This window comes from Panthera uncia, chromosome B1, assembly GCF_023721935.1.
Source record: "Panthera uncia isolate 11264 chromosome B1, Puncia_PCG_1.0, whole genome shotgun sequence".
NCBI classification, from domain to species: Eukaryota; Metazoa; Chordata; class Mammalia; order Carnivora; family Felidae; genus Panthera; species Panthera uncia.
This window is the reverse complement of record NC_064811.1, coordinates 198,464,176-198,481,018: the sequence shown is the minus strand read 5'-3', so window position 1 is coordinate 198,481,018 and position 16,843 is coordinate 198,464,176. Positions and strand designations below refer to the sequence as shown.

The following is a 16,843-nucleotide window of genomic DNA, read 5'->3' as shown; positions in this document are numbered from 1 at the left end:
TTCTGTACCCGGGCAAGTTTCAAGTGCAGTATGGAAAGCCGACCTGCCAAGACACATGTAAGCATGAAGGAGAAGACTCTAACGTGACCCGCTGAGATCTAGTTCAGGAAAGGTCCATTCGGGGGTGTGGGATACACGGTAGTTCTTAGACCCTCATCTTAGTCCGCTCAGGCCGCCACAGGCTGGGGCTTTTACACAACAGAGATTCACTGACTCAGTCTCAGGGTGGGAAGTCCCGGATCCAGGTGTGGGCAGTGTAGACACCATCTGTCCCCATGTCCTCACGTGGTCATCCCTCTGAGCATGACCGCATCCTCCCCTCCTCTTCTTAACAGGACATCTGTCATACTGGAGTGGGGCCCACGCCAACAGCCTTGTTTTACCTTAGTTACCTCTCCCTTTTTTCCCTCTGAGGCATTTGATTTGCATGTGTGTATTACCTCCCTAGAAAAGGAATCCCGGGGTTTTCCCTCCGGTGTGTTTTTGCCTTGCTCCTTCATGGTCCACGATGCCAGCTAAGGTTGTTGGTGCATTGAAACCAAATTGGAAGGGCGGGAGCAGATCATCCTGCCATTTTTCTAGATCTTTGAGTTGTGCGTCACATCTGGGGCTGGTCACTCCACATGTGTCTAGCCTGCCCATCAGGGTCACAACAGTCTTCCCGTCTCTGTGATCATCAGTCATTTCAAATTCACCAATGTAAACACGCTTCATCATCACAGTTAGAAACCGGAGGATGACTTTGGAGCAGAGCCTAAGAAGAACCTGGTGTTTGCCTCTCTTACTGGCATTGTTGCTGCCCTTGAGAGCATCTGCCAGGACGTTCATGCGTACCATCATGGAGGCATGGAAGAATGTCGGAAAGAGCTTAATCATCTCTTTAAAGACCCCAACTCTAAACACAATCACCTTCTGAGATCCTGGGGCTTCGGACTTCTAAATATGAATTTTTGGAGGGACACAATTTAGTCCATAACACTTTCCAAGATTTTTTTTAATCTTTAGAGTTATTTAGAGTTTCTCTTTATATACATATTTTTTTCTTATGATCGTCTTCTGGCGTCCCTTCTAAGGCCCCCATCTCAGTCCTGGAGGGACCCTGTGTATCTCCACATCCTGTGTCATTTCCGTAATCACCAACCACCCAACTCTTAGCCCACTGACTGTGTCTTGCTTTCATTTTTATCTTTACATCCCCAAATTTTTACCTTTACTGATTAGAGTTTTTAAAACTTGGTAGTACTTTATTTGCTAACAGTAAGTTTCCATGAGTTTAAAAAACACTCAGGGTGTGTGTTAGAGAATTATAAACAAGGACAGCCATAAAGCATACCATTTATTGGCAGCGAAAAATCTGTGGCCAAATACCTTTCATGTATTGTTACTATTTTTAATTTCAAACTTGCAAAGTAGATACATAGTTCTGCCCTGTTCTGTGAATAAGGGATCTGGATCTCAGAAAGGTGAGGTTTCTTGTCCAAGGTCATCATGGTAGAACTTAACCATGAATGACCGAAGCTAAAAATCATGCATCCCCCATTGAGGCTGCATTAAAGGTTGACTCGTATATCAGAAGCTCTGTTGTTAAAGATTCATCCATTCATTGACTTACACTTCCATTTAATAAACATCTATTTAGTTGCTGCTGTGTGCTAGGCATCTACTCTAGCACACACTGAAAATGAAGATCATATGCACACACATACGCACACATGCACAAACATGCACACGTACACATGTGCCCACAGAGTCTACCATTACTGGTACTTGAAGCTGACCCTGCAATCCTCTAAAATAACATGGAATTTAGTGCAGCTGCTGGAACTCAGGTCAGAAGAACTGAAATGAATATTTACATTTTGGACAAGTGATCATTGAGAGAACCTCTACAAAGAACTTGTCATTTAGGTTAAAAAAAGAGGTTAGCATTACTGTGGTGTAATCCCACCTTAGATACATGTGGCAAACGGCTACAAAACTTTGAAGGGATTGGCAGGTAAAGTTCTGGGCTGTGGACTTAGAGTATTGAGCACCATCACACATCTGTTCTCTGATCTTCAAAAGGGTGCAACATCTGTGAGCCCCATCTTCTCGTGTATCAATTTCATGATCATTATGATTCTGTCAAGCTCCAAAGAATACGGCTGCAGATGAGGTGAGTTGGGAGATGCTGCATTTACAGAGTCTAAAAGTTTTGTCTACTTCCCCCACCAGGGAAAGCCAACCGAAGGAGTTTTCCCATGCATTTGGGGAGGTCAGAGAGGGAAATGGAAGTTGAGAAGCCAAGGGAGGTGCATAGGAGTCACTTGGGAGACGAGACAGCGGGTGGGACAGAGAAATGGCGTGGGACCACCCAGTGGGCCCAAGGGTCACCGGAAGCAAATGGTCGCAAATGTATAATGGGGCCGCCAAGCATGGCTGTGAATTCCTCTCTCTCCTCATTCAGCTGTGATTACAGAGGAGTTGAAAGAGCAGGAAAATGCCTTGTATGTCCTGTGAATGTCCTAGGTTGAAAGACACGGAGTTGCTGCTGTTCATGTGGCCCCCAAAGTGGTGATTGCACAGGCATCAGCTGAATACATTCACACGCATTAGGAACATTTATATTTAATCTTTCTTGGATCCTCATGCGATGGGATTGAGGATTGCAGGGAGCCTCATCCGTCAAATTATTTCGATAACAATTGACAGTTGGCTGTGACGGCCAGCTCGGTAGCTTGGAATTCATTCCTTTTTATTCCTTTTTAAAAACTCACCTCCTCTTCTTCCATTCAGCTCTTAATTATTGGTGTTTTCCAAATATCATCATTGGCTCTTTTCATACACATTTAAAAAAATTAGAGGCTTTAATTTTTAGAGTTTTAGGTGTACTGAAATATTCAAAAGAACAATATTCAATATTATTGAAAGACTGGGTGTAGAGTGTTCCCTTATTTCCCTCCCTCTCCCCCCGTACAGTGTCCCCTAATATGAACATCTTGCATTACTTGGTATATTTGTTATGACTGATGAGTCAATATTGATACATTACTATTAACTGAAGTCCATAGTTTACCTTAGGGCTCATCCTTTGTATCACATATCCTATGGGTTTGGACAAATGTATTTGCCATTTCAGCAACTTCCAGAATAGTTACACTGCCCCAAATCCCTGTGTTCCACCCACTCACCCACTCACCTCTTCTTCCCACTCACTGGCCACCTCTAAACCCTCTAAGGACTCTACAGTTTTGATTTTTCAGAATGCCATACAGTTGGAATCACACAGTATGTATTCTTTTTGGCTTTGCTTCTTACACTTAGCAGTGGCCATGAAGGTTTCTCCATGTCTTTTCATTTGATAGACCTCATTTCTAGCTCTGGATAATATTCCATTGTCCGGATGGACCACTGTGTGTTTACCCATCCCCCTATTAAAGGACATTCTTGGTTTCTTCCAAGTTTTGGCAACTGTGCATAGAGCTGCTATAAACATTAACGTGCAGATTTTTGTTGGGACGTAAGTTTTCAACTCATTTGGGTAAATCCTGAAGAACCCGATGGCTGAAAACACAGTAGGAGTGTTTTAGTTTTGTGAGAAACCGCCAAACTGTCTTCCAAAGTGTCCGCACCATTTTGCATTCCCATCAGCAGTGAGTGAGCACTCCTGGAGCTCCACACCTTGCCAGCGTGTGGCATTGTCCGTGTTTGTGATTTTAACCATTCTAATAGCTGTGTAGTGGTACCTCATTGTTATTTTACTTGTACACCAGAGTTTTACTCCAAAAAATGTTATCGGGTTGCACAGCTTATATGCACTGAAGATTTCTGAAATCTGATTCAGCCCATCAGTTCTTTCTAACTAACTACGTTAAAGACACCTCCATCCCTCGGGGACTTCAAGTTAAGCATTTTCTAAAGTTAGCTCATTTACTGTGTGGTTCTGATCCTGATGATTGCTGATTTTCTCAGGGCGTGGCTATTTAGAGTCCTGGTCAACAGCACACCCTCTCCCAGGACGCTCTCTCTCTGCCCCCAATGTCGGACCACCAGGGAGTTATAGCCATCGGTGGCGTGGAAATCAGACAGAACTGAGCTCGGTTATGGCTCAGTATTTTCTAGCTATTTGTTTGACCTTAGTCAAGATACTTGAGCTCTTACTTTCCTTGGGTGTGAAATGGGTCTAGTAATTAAAAGCTACTTAAGAGAAGTTAAGATAATGAAGATAGACCTTGAGCACAGAACGGTTGCACATGAAATACATATTAGCTCTTGCTGGTATTAAATGCTTGATCATTTATTCTGAGCTGAACACATGTATTTTCCCCGCTCCCCACCCTCTGCCCCGCCATGATTTCTGTCCTCATTGCTGCAGTCATCTTCCACTTGGACTGTCTTGCTGTCCTTTTCTCTGATTGACTGCCTCCAGTGTCTTTCTTTGGTCATCTCAGACTTTTTTAAAGAACCGCCCCCCTCTAACACAAGACCGATGATATAATTTCGTGCTTAAATATCTTCCCTGGCAACCAAAATCAAAATCAAGTCCTCGCTTGTTTATAATGCTTACAAAGACCTGTGCATAAACATGGCCCTAGAAGTCTCTGTGAGCTTTATATCCATCCAGAGGCAGCAAAGTGCTTTGGCTCGGGTCTCTGTGCAAGTCACAGCATCCACCGCCCCGCGTGTCCGTCATCTGGTGAAGCTGAGATGGCAGCTGCTGTTTCTGTTTGTTTTGTGCCCACCTATCCTCTCAGCAAACATCCTCTTGACTCACATTCTGGAGTCAAGATCTCCAGAACCTACTCATCTTGTAACTGAAAGTTTGCAGCCTTTGACCACCATTCCCCTCATTCCCCACCCCCACCCCCCGCCCCTCGACGGACTCTCTTCACCGTGCTCCTGTGACTCTCTGACATTGGTCGTGGTGACTATTTCATAATGTATATCAACACATCAAGTTGTGCACCTTATACATGCAATTTTTATTTGCCAGGTGGAAAAAATACAAAAAAATACAAAAAAAGCTGGAAAAAATACAAACTCTTCTTTACGACTCCCCGGTTCCTTCCTCCCGCCAGCTTGCCTGTTCACCCACTGTGCTTCTTCGGATTGTGTTCTAAGTTCTGTCTGCTTTTCACCCTCATTCCCCTCAAGACGGGGGCCCCCGAGCACCTGCTAAAGTGACAGAATGTACCTTGTTTTCCAAATCAAAATGATGGCTTGATCGACATTGCAAATAACTGTGTGAAACACTGGTGCCGTTAATGAAATAAGTCAGGCAGAGCAAGGCAAATAATACATGATTTCACTCATGTGTGGGATTTAAGAAAACAGATGAACACATGGGAAGGAAAAGAAAAGAGAGTGAAGCAAACCATGAGGGTCTTAATGATAGAAAACAAGCTGAGGGTTGATGGCGGAGGGGGGATGGGCCAGATGGGCGATGGGCATTGAGGAGGGCACTGGTGGGAATGGGCACTGGGTGTCGTATGTAAGAGATGAATCCCTGGGTTCTACTCCGGAAGCCAAGACTACATGGCAGGTTAACTAACTAGAATTTAAGTGAAAACTTGAAAACAACCAATGTTTCACACGTCAGTGTAGAGGTGGTTTAGAGTAGAGCGTGAGGCCGCTTACAAGACTGTGACTACGAAGTATATACGACGAGATGCACATCGCCGTCACCATTAAAACAGAAAGGGGCCGAGAAACCACAGTGAACCCCCGAGTGCGTCGTTGCGGAGGGGTGTACACCCGATTTGTCTGTTTAATCTTAAGTGTTCATGCTTCTGGATTTCCTGCACAGTTTCTATACGACCCCCGGTTAGTTCCTGGTGACTCTGACAACCGTAATTAATCTTCCCCAGGGAGATCCTCAGCGGGCTGATCTATTGACCTGACTGTCCTGTGTTATCTGTCCTCGTCTTCCGTACATTCGCCGAAGTGCGCCAAATCTGAAGTGTCTGGGCCTCCTCTCCGCCTGTCCCTCCTGCTGCTGACCGGATGGGCCCAAGGCTTTCTAGGGCCTCATCCCCTTCTGCTGCCTGCGAGCGGCCGGCCTGACCCTCCAGTCTTCCTTCCCTCCTCCTTTGAAGGATGCGTGGCTTACTCAGGGTTTACTCAGCCCTGATCATCGAGGGCACAAGCGTGTCTTAAAGAATGATAGTTTAGCAGCTGACTGATCTAGTTCTGTTACTGGGTGATTAGAGTGAATTAGATTTATTTTTTTCTAAAAAAAAAGCGTTTTATGTGGTTTGCTTCTCAACTGAAGAGAGGGCTCAGGGAAATGACTCTGTGGTTCTTTCTGATTTTCTTCTTATTTTATGAAGTCAAATTTAATATTTAAAGAAGTCTGCACTGAAATATTCATGTAAAGGAACACAGATTTCCATATAAAGCAGAAAAATCCAATTCATTCTCAAAATTTTTTTTGTAGTGCTGCACTTTCTGAGTCAATGTTTGCCAAGAAGCCTTCTTCTTTTTCTTTTTTGTTTTTCGTGAAGCTCATTTATTTCAAGAGCAGCTTCTGTTTGAATCAACCATTACTCTTACTATGCTCACTGAATTTTGTTAGATGTTAGGGTGGTGACCTGGTAATTGATACTTCATTTATTGTCGAGTTTAGCCCTGGCGTTGACACAATAAATAACAATAGAGATGCGATGCAAAAGCCCAAGATAGAGACGCTGGCTGTGGACTGTGGAGTCCAAGTATATTATTAACTTCCTATTTACAGCTGAAAGATCCACCAACGCGTTGTTTCCCTGGAAGAATCTAAATATTAGTGACACGGGCCAAGCAGATCTTGGAACAAGCCATTGTGAATCTTGCTTCTGTATCTAGCAGTGACATTCCGTGCTCCTTGGTGTAGTCCTGTCACAGAACGTCACGTCAGAGAGGGTGGGAGCATCCAAGATGGCTCTTCCTTAACACAATGCCAAGGACACCAGTGTTATTTCCCATCAAATTGATGAAACAAAGAATTTTGAAGGAGAATTTGGCAATAACGCATGATTAGTTACGTAGAGGAAGACCTTGAAATGCGATCTTCCTGAACTTATTACATTAAATATTTCTTTGGGCATCCACATTCAAAACTGATTGTTAAAGCAGATTGTAGGAGGAATGGGCTATGAAATAATGTCTTCAAGGGATGTGACTTGGGGGACACCTGTAACTGTCTGTCCCCCAAAACAACTAGACCACGTCCCTTAACGCGGGCGTTGGACTTCTAGCTCTCTGTTTGCCCAGTGTCTACTATTCTGCTCTCCCACGTACTCTTGACGTTTGTGTCTTCGACTTCACGCCCAATACCTGTGTTAAATAATCGGTTTCTCAAAAGTCTAATATGGTTCTCTCTTTCTTCCCTTCAGTCAGGATGTTTTTGCTTCTTCCTTTTCTTTAAGCCCTTGGTTTATTATTAAATCTTTCAAAATGACATTCCATGCCGTGATGTCTAGCCCCTAATAATTCAGCTTGACATCACAGACATGGGCGCTAAGCCTCTGGCAGTCTTGGTAATCGTGCGTTGCTCGTGCGTTATCTTGTGTTTAATCTCAATAGTAATGTGACGGGTCCTGCAAAGTAAATCACTTCATGCTCTGACTTAATTTCAAATGCTTTTTTGGTTGGAGTGGAAAAAACTATACTTCTGATATATATGTCCAGTTTCTACCCCAGGCGAATCTTTCAATCTTTCAATCTATTGGCTCCCAGTGACCAATGATGCCTTCAGTCTTAGAAGGGATATGATAAGATAGCACAATTCGATCTCCTTTAAAAATGTATCCCATGTATCGTATACAAATATCAGATACACTTCCAAAATCCTTACAAACACTCAATGCCATTTTTAGAAAGGAAAATAAGGATATAATTTTGTAAAATATTATCATACCGTCAGTAGCTTCTCTCAAGCTGCAGATATTTAAAAGACCTCATTTAGCATGTAATTATTATGCATTTTTCATCTGAGAGGAAATATGTTTTAATGGCAAACAACTTTCACCGAGCAATAAATAGAACAAAAATAGATGATTATACCACCAAGGCTATTATGGAAATCAGTTCAGACATCTAGTTTGGGAAAAGACATTGATGTTAGAACTCAAAAATGTGAGTAGAAATATTAAAAAAACCCATAACTTGCCAATATCTGTAACCTAAACATATCACTGAATGTGAGATGTTATGTGTCCGTATCTTAAAAAGGACTTTGAATCACGATCTGGTGTTTTCTGGTCAAGGGCCAATATTTCATGACCCCAGCCAGCACCCTATGTGTCACCAAAGTATCACCACCTTCTCTTAGTGTATTTATGACACACTGCTGAAACCAACTCCTTCTTGGGACCACTGGAACTTGCTACAACATCTTCTCTCTTAAACTTAGTGTATTAGCTCTGGCTGCCGTGATAACATGCCATTTTCTGGTGGGTGTAAACAACAGGAATTTAGATCTCATAATTCTGGAGGCTGAAAGTCCAAGATCAAGGTGCCAGAAGGGTACATGTCTGGTGAGGACTCTCTTTCTTGTTTGCAAAAGGCAGTTTTCTTGCTGTGTCTCATGTGGCAGAAAGAGAGACAGAAAGAGTGAGGGGGATGGGCTCTGGTCTCTTCCTTTTCTTATAAGGACACCAGTGCCATCATGGAGCCCACTCTCGTCAACTCATCTAAACCTAATCACCTCCCAAAGGCCCCATCTCCCAACACCATCCCACTAGAGGTTAGGGCTTTTCTCTATGAGTTTTGAGGGATGCAGACATTCGTAGAACATAGCGCTTCTCTCCTTATGTACCTTGTGTCAAAGTCCCTTGCCTGACTTCCTTTGTAGCTCAGCATTATGAGATGCTGTTCATCTCTCACACAACTGTATCCACAGCTTCTGTTTCTTGCCATTGTTGTATTGCTATTCACTTCAATAGAGCATATCTCTTTCCACAATATGTATGATTTTTGCTAAAGAAATACTAACGCACAAATGCATTGAAAGGAATTCAGATAGCACCAATAAATACATCTCCAGGTATCAGATATCATCAGCCGCGATCTTTCTACATAGCCTGACTCTCTAAGGATAGTTGATAATATTCCTTTCAATCACTGAGTTAAGTATTCCAATCAAATTTGTAATTCTTAAGAACGTGTCTGATACAGAAAGTTAGGAAAAATATTTCCCGAGCTGCTGATGATTTGGGAAGTTAATATTGTGTGCATTAGTACCGAAGAATTTCTTTTTTTCTCATTTTTCTCATTGTTACAGTTAACCATCAAATTAGTAAAATTTTCCTTAATCATGTGTCATAATGAGTTTCTACATAACTTTCTTCCAGCTTTATTGAGATATAATTGACAAATAAAAACCATAAATATTTAAGGTGTACAGCATGATGATTTGGTATACATAAACACGGTGAAATAATTATAGGAATCAGGCTGATTAACATACCCATCACTTCACATAGTTTGCGTCTTTGTTTCTTTCTTTTTTTTTTTTTTTAGGGAAAATGTTTATTGGATCTTATCTAAGATTTGTGGCTGATTGCATCAGAAGGGCTGCTTGCCATATTACCAAAAATAGAAGTCCTGATCATTTTCAGAGCAAAAGGAGGGTTCCCCCCACCCCCAGTCCACGCCTGCTACATTTCATAGGATGTAGTAAACAAATGCAAAGTCTGATCTCTAAATCAAGAATTCCTTCATAAGCAGAATTCAAATCTGCCTTCCACCTTGCATTCACATTTTGTGAATCCTGTAGGACTTAGGCATGGATAGAAATCACACACACACTCACACACACACGCACACACACGGAAACGTCAATATGCCCTCCAAGGTTCAGGGTCTCAGACAACCACTGTCCTCATACAGTGGGGATATTTGCACAAGTTATGTGATGCAGTAAAGCAGACAATGGAATGTTTCGTGAGAAGCTGCTTCCCTCCATGGAGTCAATATCAATACAAAGTTTTTGTCATTTAATACATGATATGTGATGCATACGTCTGATAATAATGGCATGGTCTGAATGTTCACTTATACCGGAATCTTCTGTAGTATATTCAAGATGGCAGATGTAATGTTAGTGAACAGCCCTCTTTCATGTTTTATTATGGGCGCTTATATCATATGACGTGTCATGCAGGAAAGTAACAACTTGAAGGCTTTTTTTTTAATGTTTAGTTTTGAGAGAGAGACAGAGACAGAGCATGAGCAGGGGAGAGGCAGAGAGAGAGGGAGACACAGAATCCGAAGCAGGCTCCAGGCTCTGAGCTGTCAGCACAGAGCCCGACACGGGGCTCGAACTCACAAACCGTGAGATCATGACCTGAGCCGAAATCTGACGTTCAGCCGACTGAGCCACCGGTGCCTTGATTAGCCCGTGTTATAAGGGAGATTCCGCTTGGCAGGTGGCAACGCCGTGGCTCTCAATGTCCCTCCGCCCCCCCCCCCCCAGCAATATAAGGAAATTGATGGCTCCCTCAGGGAGGCCACCCACCTCTAGTGGTATCTGGTGTGGTGACAGAAGTGTCCGGGAGGGGTCAGAAGCCAGCAAGGGGCCCAGTGCGGAGGGCGGCCAACTGGTGTGGAGCTGGGGAGAGGAAGCAGGACAAAGCGGGGGACACAGGTGGGGAGGGGCCGCTTCCCCAGCGGTGGGCGCCTGGCCAAGGAGGGGACAGTGCACAGGCTCCGGGCCCTTTGCAGCTGTGGGACTGGAAGTTTATAGCCTCAGTGGACCTGTCCCCCAAAATGGGACACCTTGCAGTGCTGTTTGAAGCTTAAATAAGATGAAGTCACCAAACCACCTGAATCGGACCAGTCCCCTTGGAGCCCGGGGCCGGATGAATGAGCTCTTATGACCAAGGAAAGGGATTTCCTTGCCCTGGGCTCCGATGGCCGTCTGTCCCTGTATGGTTCATGCACCAAGGGTCTTTAACTCCTTGTACTGTGAAGACAACGAAAGGATTCCTAGATGCAATTTAAGTTCATGCAACATAGAAGCCTTGCTGTGGAGACAGACTGAGCCCCCGCTGGCCCGGCCACCCTCCCAGAGGGACTGGGGACATCCCTCTGGCCTCCAGCGGTGTTTCCACAGCCTGGGCTGTGTCAGTCTAGATTTTGTTTCGTCTGTGTGACTGCACTGTTGTCTCAAAAGGTCACATTGTTTCTGCCTCAGGTTTCGCTTTTGTTCAAAGTTTATTTATTTTGAGAGAGACAGAGAGAGCGCAAGTGGGGAGGGGCAGAGAGAGAGAATCCGAAGCAGGCTCCACACCATCGGCGCAAAACCCGATGCGGGGCTTGAACTCACGAAACGCAGGATCATGGCCTGAGCCAAAACCTAGAGATGCTTAACCCACTGAGCCACGCGGGCGCCCCTCAAGTTTTGTGGACACAGACTTCCTCCTGGCTCCGTGCTAAGGCATTTTCTGCGTGTGCCCATCTACCCCTCCGAGGCTGGAGCTCTCAGCGGGTGTGAGGGGCTCGTCCCTGGCTTGGCTCCAATGGATGCAGTGTGGTGTCCGGAAGCAGACCCGGGGACCCGCTTGGCACCCGGCCCTGTGGTCTCGGCAGGTGATGTGGCCTGTCCAGACCTCAGTGCACCATCTGCAAAAAAACCAAGGTCTATGTGGTGGTTCAGAGAAATCAGTGAAAAAACAAGGGAAAATGCAGGGCATGTGACACCGGAGGCTCTGGGAAGTGGGTCAGTGTGGCCTGGGCTCGTTTTAGAAATTCCCACAAAAAGTTTTGTGGGAATCGGGTTTGGCAGTAAGAGTAGAGAAAGCGGGACAGCCCGTCTCCCTGTTTTGGAAGCTCGCTGTGTAAGTGAGCACACTGCGGACTTTGAGTTTCCCTATAATAAAAAAAACAGCCAAACGAGAAATCGTTGAGCTTGGCCAATGGGACCCTGCGCTATTTCGGCCTTGAAAAGATTGCTGTCCTTTGTCTTTACTACTCCCCAGTTCCTCGGAAGATGTTTCGGGAATTCTAGGTGGATGTGAAGAGTGTTGGTGAATTAATCAGCCTCTCTGCTGTCAGGAGAGCTTCATGTCTCAATGTTCTAGAAGTTAACCCCGTGCCAACCGAGAGAACCTTAATCCTTTGTTCCTTATGGAAACAGTTGCTTTCCGTATCTCACACACAACACTAGGCAAAAACCACGAAAGCTTTCGCATCTGTGCATTTTGTGCCCTTTTGTGAGGCTGAGCTGGGACCGTGGGTCCAGCCTCCTCCCCTTAGGGGTGTCTGTCCCACCGTGTGTGTCACGCAGCCCTTCCCACCGTGAGACGTCAGGGTTTGATGAAGTCAGGGGTGGACGAGGCCTAAGGACTGCTCTGAGAAGGCGTTGCGGATTTCTGGCCATTCTGTGGTCCTTATCACTGACGATAACTCCTTTTAAATCCCCGACCGGTGGACCGTTATCCACAAGGCAATGAAATGGTGTTGCCTGGGTAACATACAGACAACAGAGTAGCCGTAAGCTTGCTTGGAGAAGGATAACGGCTGGTCTGCTAAAACGGTGAAGTATCTATCCTCAAACCGGAAGATCCATAGGAGGAATAAATCTAACTTACCTGTCGAGAAAACAAAGTATTTTTGCAGGGTCTACTTTATAATGCATTCTCTTATGATGCATTCTCCACCGCTTTCCTTGCAAATCCTTGCGGAAGTCAGTAGTGTTACATTCACAACTTGTATGGGAAAATTACAGCCCTGACAAGCCCCAAGCTTCGAGATGCACTCAGAACCCGGCTTTCCCGTGCGTTCCTGTGTTGTCCAGTCTCCTTCTGTCTGGGGGTCAGGGAGCTGACAGGGTCATCCTTGGACAGCCGCAAAGTCATTGCCGTGACATTGTAGCTTCTGGACACACACGTATAGTTTAGTGTATTTTCAGACGTGATGCAGCGGATGTACATTCCATTGTTAAAATATAAAAGTATATATATATATATATATATATATATATATATATATATATCCTGCTGTGTGCAAGACATGACCAATCTCTCAATTAATGTCAGTGGTGAAAAGGATCACGCTTGAAAGCATTAACATCTATCTATCTGTCTATCTATCGATCTATCTAGATAAGTTTGCATTGCCCTGTGTTTGAAGTTAGTATTAAGACAGTATTGGGGCACCTGGGTGGCTCAGTCGGTTGAGCATCCGACTTTGGCTCAGGTCACGATCTCGCGGTCCGTGAGTTCGAGCCCGGCATCGGGCTCTGTGCTGATGGCTCAGAGCCTGGAGCCTGCTTCCGATTCTGTGTCTCCCTCTCTCTCTGCCCCTTTCCTGCTCATGCTGTCTCTCTCTGTCTCAAAAATAAATAAAAACATTAAGGAAAAAAAAATAAAAAAAAAAAAGAGACAGTATTGAGGGGCAGGCGCTGGCTGGCTCAGTCTGTTAAGCGTCCGGCTCTTGGTTTCGGCTCAGGTCATGACCTTGAGGTTTGTGAGTTTGAGCCCTAAGGGGGGGACTCTGTGCTGACAGTGTGGAGCCTGCTTGGGATTCTCTCTGTCTCTCCATCTCTGTCTGCCCCTCCCCGCGCTGTCTGTCTGTCTCTCTCTTAAAAGACAGTACTGAGACACAAAACGGCTCTCCCTGTAGGGGCGCACAGTGGTGCTCACATCTGTGGGTGAGGCGGCCTCGCCCAACCCGTGGTGCTGTGATTACTCACGGCACCGGGGCCCCCACAGGGAACCGACAGCGGTGACCATGGCCACTTGTGTCAGACTCTCAGGAGGCAGGACCGCAGGCTCACGTAGATGGGCTTTCTTCTTGGCGAAGCCCTACCGATGGAGGGGTGAGTCAGCACCAGCTGAGTGAAGTGTGTCAGCTGGAGGGGGAGGAGAAACAGGTGCCACGACGAGGTGCCATGAGAACCACAGAGGACGTTTGGAGGGTCCTGATGTGGGGGACGCGGCTGGAGCTGTGGCCGTCTGGGTTCCGGGAACAATGTAATCACCCAGATGTCTTGTCCTGTTCCGAATATGGGGCCTGACCCTTGGGGTTTGGGTTCTGTAGATCCTGAATACACTCCGGCTCTCAAAGACCCACCATCAGGTCTCATCAACGCCACACTCCTGTTTTTGGAGATAGAGTCTGAAACCGTGGCTGGTGTCTCTTTCCTTTTTTTTCTACCTGAAGGAAAGGCCCACTTCTAGGTATCTACGTACCCACATACAATTTTCTTTCTGTTTAAAATGAAACTAGTAACTAACAACTGAGCCACGCCAGGAATGGTCCAGAACACTTCAAATATGGCTGCGTGGGGGGGCGGTCAGCTCTCCACCGCCCTGGCACCACGAACATGGCCACGTGCTGTTGGCAACTCTGTGGGTTTATTATCCTCGCGTGTCTACAAACCCTCCTAAGATCCACGGAAACGAAAAGGGGGTTGCTTTTATTAATCCAAGCCTCATTTTACCATGAGGCCTGAGTAAGCCGATTATTTCAGTGACGGCGAATCGTCCGTCGGGAGTTCCGGTGGGGGGGGCTCAGCCCAGATACATAGGCTGGTTGCGTCCAGTCTTCAAGCTGCCAGAAGGAAGACTGCTTATCCTCCTTAATTTGCAAAAAGTAAACCAAATGTTAATTTTCTTGCCGTATTATACACGTGTCACAGTTTGTTTTCTTTTCTGGTAGAGATTAAATGACACGGGGGTCCCACTAAGGGGAAAGTACAAACATTACTTCTGATGTTTCGTGTGCGTGCACACACCCACCACGCAAGGTACATGCATTGCCTTTCAGATTCCGTTTTCCTCCCAGTGGCCCTCCCCTTCCCTTCAATGGCTCCCATTTTCAGAATCAGTTTCTACACTTTCTTCTCTGCTTCAAGCTGGGTTTCGATTTCTTCAGTCTTTAGATCCTGGCATCTGACTCTGGTATGAGTGGCTGCATTAAACAGAACACGCATCTGAATAAGAAGTGTAGAATTACAAAACACTCCTTGTAGCCCTGGAACTTAAAAAAACCCATGTAAACAAAACCACAGAGTGAAAGTGACCACAGGTCTGCTTGCTTTTTGGTGTAGAGTTTTCAGTGCTGTTTTCAGTATGGCTCAGGCTGTACCACTGGGTAATGTGGAGAAATGAGGCATGTGTTAACATGATCTCCCCATCAATATGAGGACATCCGTTTCTGGAGGAAAAATAAATTTAATAAATCTAATAATTAACAGCGATTTCGTGGGTGAGTGCCTTCTAGGTCATGAAAAGAGTTCTGAGCACGTGTATCTGTGTGTGAGTGACACAGCCTTAAAGTTAGCCAACAAGTATGGAAATAAATTAATGCTTTTCTTTGTGTTAATTTCTTGTCCACATTTTTTTTTTAATGTTTGTTTTTGAGAGAGAGACAGAGCATGAGCATGAGCAGGGGAGGGGCAGAGAGAGGGAGACACAGAATCCGAAGCAGGCTCCAGACTCTGAGCTGTCAGCCCAGAGCCCGACACGGGGCTCGAACTCCTGAACCGTGAGATCACGGCCTGAGCCGAAGTCGGACACTTAACCGACTGAGCCCCCCAGGCGCCCTTACTTGTGTTAATTTCAAAATGAAAAAGAGATCCATAATTTTTAAAAAGTCAAAAGGAAGAAGATATCCAACTGTGGCTTTCGTTTTTTCTCTCTGCTTTGTGGATGTGTATTTTATGTACGAACATGACACCTATCCAACATATAGATTTTGGTGAGCGGTGTGGGGACAAACGCACATACCGTGGGACCGTCACCACATCGAGGTAATAGACATACATATGGTCGCCTCCACAAAATTGCTTGTTCCCCCTCCCTTTTTCTTTCCTTGTGCTAAGAGTACTGAACTGGAGAGCTACCTTCTTCACGGGTTCTGAAGTGTGGACAAGGCTGTCATGAACGGAGGCGATATGTGCCTCCACAGGTCTCTGGAACTTACCCTTCTTGCAGAACGGTAACTTTAGACCCACTGAACAACAACTTGAGTGAGAAAGAGAGGGGGGTTTTTGAGGGATTAAGAGGCTTTTTTGTCATTAAGGGCCAGACAGGGTTGTGTTTTGATTCAAGTGCCAAATTCATTTTTTCACAAAAGAATCTAACTGTGATGGTTGACTACTGTTGTAGCGAGTTTCGGCCGCTGTGACAGAGCACCGTAGGCTGTGGTCTGTGCACCATAGACCGTGGGTGGTTTATAACAGCAGACATGTGTTTCTCGAAGGTCTGGATGCTGGGAGGCGGAGATCAAGGTGCCAACAGATTTAGTGTCTGGTGAGGGGACCTCGTCTTCTCGCCGTGTCCCCACGTGGGGGAGGGGCTGGGGGCTCCCTGGGGGCTCTGCTATTCGGGCACGAATCCCATGGTGGGGATCTACCCACACCACTTCTTCACTTCCCAAAGCCCCACCTTCCTGTACCGTCACCCTGGGGTCGGGTTTAACATGTGAATTTGGCGAGACACAAACATGGAATCTACAGCAACCGCCTTCAGTTAGTAAAATTCCTATCCTCTGAGAACCAAACTATGACATCATCATACATTTGTGATGAAACTATAAGGCATAAATGGCAAACAAATGCCTCATTTCCTACAATTAACTTAGAAATGAAGTCTAATTTTCCCATCAGCAGGCTTCCAAATATTTACTTTGATTGTAGTTTGAAAATGTGATAGATAGAGTACCTCCGTTTTCTTCCATCAATATGAGTTTGTATGTGTAAATAATCCAGATGTAGGAAATAAAGACAATTTATGTAACTTCTTAATGAATTCCTATAAGCCTTTAATTAAGCACATAAATCATCCTGAAGCATTTGAATCTAATTGCTTCTTGAACCTGTTGCTGCTTCTGAGCTACATTATTATTGATCTGAAAATTAAAGAGGGTTCCCGTGACG

General features: G+C 45.2%; 1 protein-coding gene across 1 annotated transcript; it reads right to left on the bottom strand.

Annotated features, from left to right (window-relative positions):
- Positions 1-444: 444 nt before the first annotated feature.
- LOC125924032 (40S ribosomal protein S15a-like) lies at positions 445-876 on the bottom strand. Its single transcript, XM_049632667.1, has one exon. The coding sequence runs from the start codon at positions 874-876 to the stop codon at positions 445-447; it is 432 nt and encodes a 143-aa protein (XP_049488624.1).
- Between the last annotated feature and the right edge of the window lie 15,967 nt (positions 877-16,843).

What these genes read in the sequence shown, in the direction of transcription:
- LOC125924032 (XM_049632667.1), bottom strand. Translation starts at nt 876, where the DNA reads ATGATTAAGCTCTTTCCGACATTCTTCCATGCCTCCATGATGGTACGC.